Here is a 5,451-nt window from a genome sequence, read left to right as displayed (position 1 = left end):
TAAAAAAAAATAGAACTATCATATAAAACAAATTTTAAAAAAATTGTTGCACTTGCAAATTTTGGAGAATTACCATGGACAACACGTTTTTAATCTCAAGTATATAGAGAATTCTTTTTATATATTAATTTTTTTAATATCTCTTACTATATATTCTAGGAGTCATTAGGACTCTTTTTGATGTATAATAGAAAAAAGACTTACCGTACATTTTAGGAGTTTAAAGTCTTTATTTATCACAATTCTTTTCATATCTTTAGATGTTAATATAATAAATATGATTAAATAATAAATTGAGAAAATAGTAAAAAAAATGATTTTATCTATTACGGAGTATTATAATGAAGGATAAAAAGTTCAAATCATCTTCACACTTTTAATCATTAACCTGTTTCATTAATACTTACATACTTTATTTTAAGAAATAGAACTATAATATAAACAAATTGGAAAAAATTGTCGCACTCACAAATTTTGGAGAGCGACCATGGACAACTCGTTTTTCATCTCAAGTATATAAAAAATTCTTTTCATATATTAATTCTTTTTATATCTCTTACCATATATTTTAGGAGTCATTAAGACTCTTTTTTTATGTCTAATAGGAAACAGACTTACCATACATTTTAGGAGTTTAAAGTTCTTATTTATCACAATTCTTTTCATATATTTAGGAGTTAATATCATAAATATAATTAAATAATAAATTAAGAAAATGGTAAAAATACGAGTTGGTCTATTGCGAAATATTTTAATGAAGAAAAAAAAGTTCAAATCATAATTTTCATACTTTTAATATATTATAGATATAGTATATTATAGATTATAGATATAAATATAACTAGATTAGTGTCGCTAGGTTTTTTTGCACCCACACACGTTTACATAATGGACACAAAATACATATTACAATCAAGGCCAAAGAGCTATTGACTATGATAAATATTTTGAAATTAATTAAAGTTTTTATTTAATTTAAATAAGAAATTGTAATATATAATACTCTTTAATAAATTAAAATATTACCTTATATAAAGAATTTTTTTCTATAGTTCTATTTAAGTTATACATGGGATGTGAGCAAAAACCCAAAGTAATAATATCTAGACATTAACTTTTATACAATATTTTGACCAACTACATTAAGGAATCATTGTTGTTCCTATATACTTCCTCCATTTCAAAATAATTGAATTATTGGGTTATGACATATCCCTAAAGAAAAATCTTTTAAAACACAAACTATAGGTTACTTTTCACTATTATTTTTTAATTGTTCTTAAATTACTCTCCTAGAAAATGTGAAGTATAATGAAATGGTAAAATTGGAGGAAATTTTCAACATGTCTCTTAAAGAATAAATAATTCATTTATTTTAAACATTAAAAACTAATTCAACAATTCATTTATTTTGAAATAGAGAGAATCTAAAATATAGAATCATAATATAAAGTCACATGCCTGCAATTTCAAGCCACTTAAATTAAATTAATGGCGGAAATAGTTGACGGCAGCAAGATTCCAATTGTTTGACTTAATATGTTTTTTTCTCGATTTTCTCATGTGTTGATGTTTCAAGAATATTTTATTATTGTGCCGTGAAACTTAGTTCTCAATTAACTTACTTTTAATCTAGTCTTTCTTCCGTAGGATAGCAAATATATGTCTTTGTCCAAACAATGATAATGAATTATCAAGTTGTTTATTTTTTAAAGAACGAAAAAGGGCATAAAATATTCTTCGCCTATTGAAAATTATACAAAAATACCCTTCATTCATCTTTGAAGTCTATAATGCTCTTCACATCCATCTTTAGACTCCAAATAGTCCTTATATTAAGGGGAAAGGACATGGGTTGGCCATTTTGAAAAGAAATGGGGCAAAATAGTTCGATGAACCCCTGTATTATATCGGTTTTGTAAGTTAGATACTTCTACTTACATGTTTGTCATCTGAACCCTGAACCCACTAAAAAACAACATTTTAAACATTTTTTTGGTGAGTGTAACACACTCTCGCCACATCAGCTGTCATGTCAGCTTACACGTCTGTCACGTCAGCTGCTACATCAACCGCCAAGTCATTTTTAAGTATTACATTAAATTTTATGTTATTTTTAAAATGCTACACAAGAAATTAAATATTAAAATAAATTTAATCAAATAATTTTTTTTATAAATTGTAGAAATTCTAATACACAAATACAATAAATTTTTAATTTAAATTAAATTAAATTTTCAATTATAAATTTAAAGTTTTAACTATAAATTCACATTACACAAACATAATGAATTTTCAATTTTTATTTAAATATCTTCAACAATTTGTAAAAGTTACAAAATTAATCCTAAACAAAATGAAAAATTTAAATTGAGAAAATGAATAAAAAAATTTAAAAAGTAAATTAAGAATAATTTTTTTTTTTGACAATGAACAACAAACAACAATATCAACCACAGCAAAGACCTCTTCAAGGATATATAATTTTTTTTTCACAATGAACAACAACAACAACAATATCAATCAACAAAGACCCTCTTCGGGAACAACAATAATATTTTCTTTTCTACAATGAACAACAACAATATCAACCACAGCAAAGCAAAGACCCTCTTCACGGATGTATATATATATTTTTTGACAATGAACAACAATAACAATATCAACCAGCAAAGACCCTCTTCAGGAGCAACACCATTTTTTTTTTGACAATGAACAGCAACGACAATATCAACCACAACAAAGACAAGGAATAACATAAACTTCCATTGAATCTTGTCAATCTTAACTCCACTAACATCCACTTTCGTTGAAGTAGCAATAACATAAGCTTGATTAACTCTCCTTAATAAAACCCCATTAACCTTAAACAACCCACTAACAAGTAACAGTCCAGAACATACAAGTTGTTTCAAGAACACAACTCTTTTTTTCTTAAATCTCCCAGCTAGAATAATCAAACCAGTACCAGGTGTAATACTGGCTCTCAAGTTTGTGGGTTTTGGTTTGTGTTCGTTGATGAGGGATTTTTCCACGTCATCAGCTGGGTAGAATTTTGATGGTTTGATGACGGTGGTTGAGGGCGGAGCAACGACGCCGGTGGATTTTGGGTGGGTGGGGAATTTGCCGCCCTTTTTCTTCTTGATAACCCAAAGCCCCTTTTTGTGGAACATTTTGGAACAGAAGAATTTGCCGATTCCGTTGTTTAGGTTAGCGTTACGAGAGAATTTCTTGACGGCCATTGCTGTGAAGTGTGCAAAGGGCATGTTTGGAGTGAAAGGGGAACAGAATGAAAGTGAAATTTAAATTGTGCAAAGGGTAAGTTTGAGAAAGTGAATAAAAACCCCTCTTTATTTTTTTTCAATTTTAATATTTTTTTTAATTTTTTTAATTAGTTTAATATAAAATTGGCTAAAAATACTTCAGGCAAGTGTAATCACTCTCCTTATCCTAATCAGCATTTTAATGCCATATAGGCAAAGTCAATAGTCAAAGGGTTTAAAATATAGCTTTTTTGTGGGTTCAGATGTTCAGATGACAAACATGTAAGTAGAAGTGTCCAACTTACAAAATCGACATAGTACAAGGGTCTAGAAGGTCATTTTGCCAAGAAATGGCCATCCCATGTAAAAGTTAGACAATTGGAGCCAGTCGGCCCAATTTAATTTCAGTTTTTAGTCATTTGACTCATCGGTCGCATGCAGTCTCTATACCCAATTGATACACTTTTATACCATATCGATACATTTTTATACTGCATTGATACACTTTTATACCGCATTGATACACTTTTATATAATTATTGTATAAAATATGTATGTGTATTTGGTATCAAAGATTCATGTATTTGATATCAAATATTGTATTTGATTGATAAAAAAGAAGAGCAACAATTACAATGTTATAAAATCGTATTTGATTGCTAGAAAAACTATACCAATTAGAAGTGTGGGGTTAACACAAAATTCATTACTTTTCTGAGTTTATTGTGTTAAAAAAATGCAAATGCTCTGTCTAAAGTTATTGTCTAGCATTAGTTATCTTTCTTTCAAAAATATATTATTGTATTGATGTGTTTGTGTTTTACTTGCATTTCACTATTTTTATCTCCCTCCATAAAGTCAAAAATTGTGTGCTGGCGACAAGGTTCGTTGGACGAAATCAATGCATCCTCTGAATCAGAAATGAACTTATAGTATTTACTTAGCATTTAAAGGGAAAAGGATGAAGATATTAGCAAAAAAAGGCCTAAATGACTATATTTTGAAATTTAAAAATCAATGGCCACTCGGCCAAAATTATTTTAGACGAGTGGTTATTCTTGTCCTTTCCCCTTATATTAAACAACCCCAAAATTATTTTTTTTAAAAAAAATTTATTAGTAACATGTCAACTTTTCACTGGTCCGATTAAATTAATTAAATAATAAACAACTTATTTTCTCCTTTATTCTTTCCCCATTGGTAGAGTGTATTACAAAATTAATGCATGCATTAGTCTTGTGTATAATTAGTAACTTTTTTGGTATATTTTTTTAGTTAATGTATCAATAAATTAACTGAAAAATTGTCTCCTAAGTTAAAGATCTTTGATACAAATACCAATAAATTAATTAAAAAAAACTTCTCCAAGCATGTGTACCACCAACAAGACACTGGTCACTCTCGGAAGCTGTTTGTTTGGCCCAATTCCAAAATCCTGGGTGAGTGTCAACCACTTAGTAGGATTAGAATGAGAATTTTTTTTCTAAATAGGTCAATTCCAAAAAGGTTATTAAGTTCCGGCTTTAGAACTTCAAGATAATCTAAATGGATATATTAGCTTTTGGATGGGTTTTTTATTTTTCTTTAATCAATAAAAAGTTGACACATCACTAATGGAATTCTTTTTTTAATTAAATATTGGGTTTGTTAAATATAAGGTCATTTTGGAGCCCAAAGTGAATGTGAAGGACATTTTGGATCCCAAAGGTGGATGTGAATGACATTATAGAGCTCAAAGGTGGATGAAGAGCATTTTTATATCTAAAAATTACACAAAGCCACAACTTAAGTATCATTTATTACACAAAATCCTAACTTTCAAAACCTATTACAAAAATCTCACTTTTTCAATCTCTCTCTCTAAAAGTACATATACATAACTTTTCCAATTTTTGTATTATTAATTTGTTCTCCTTAAAAGAAGCCTAAAGTCAAGGAGTTATTATGTAGATGTTACCATTTTTGAATTCATTACCATGTTTGATTCAAACTCTTACTCAATTGCATTCAATTCTAAGAAAAATGTCATTTTTAATATTCTGTAATTTTTAAGATTTGAGCTTAGTTTTTTTTTTTTTTTGACTTTACCAAAAATCATAGATTACGATTGAACAATTTCTTGCATGTTGTTCATTCAATTGAATAAGTTCAAACTCTTTTTTTTTCAAAACATCGTAACGATCCCATT

At 28.0% G+C, this 5,451-nt stretch overlaps 1 protein-coding gene across 1 annotated transcript; it reads right to left on the bottom strand.

Moving 5' to 3' along the window:
• Positions 1 to 2,523: 2,523 nt before the first annotated feature.
• LOC124890889 (60S ribosomal protein L6-like) lies at positions 2,524 to 3,242 on the bottom strand. Its single transcript, XM_047402746.1, has 2 exons — positions 2,659 to 3,242; positions 2,524 to 2,566 (listed from the first exon to the last, which is right to left on the bottom strand). The coding sequence occupies exons 1-2, from the start codon at positions 3,240 to 3,242 to the stop codon at positions 2,524 to 2,526; spliced, it is 627 nt and encodes a 208-aa protein (XP_047258702.1).
• Positions 3,243 to 5,451: the final 2,209 nt, after the last annotated feature.

The sequence above is a fragment of the Capsicum annuum genome, unplaced genomic scaffold, assembly GCF_002878395.1.
Source record: "Capsicum annuum cultivar UCD-10X-F1 unplaced genomic scaffold, UCD10Xv1.1 ctg2655, whole genome shotgun sequence".
NCBI lineage: Eukaryota > Viridiplantae > Streptophyta > Magnoliopsida > Solanales > Solanaceae > Capsicum > Capsicum annuum.
The sequence above is the reverse complement of the archived record's forward strand: the minus strand, read 5'-3'. Positions and strand labels throughout refer to the sequence as shown.

Excerpts from the sequence above, each read along its gene's own strand:
- LOC124890889 (XM_047402746.1), bottom strand. The coding sequence starts at position 3,242 with ATGGCCGTCAAGAAATTCTCTCGTAACGCTAACCTAAACAACGGAATC. Across the intron at positions 2,567-2,658 it reads GGTCTTTGCTGGTTGATATT|AAAAGAAAATATTATTGTTG; the intron begins GTTATTGTTGTT and ends TGTTCATTGTAG.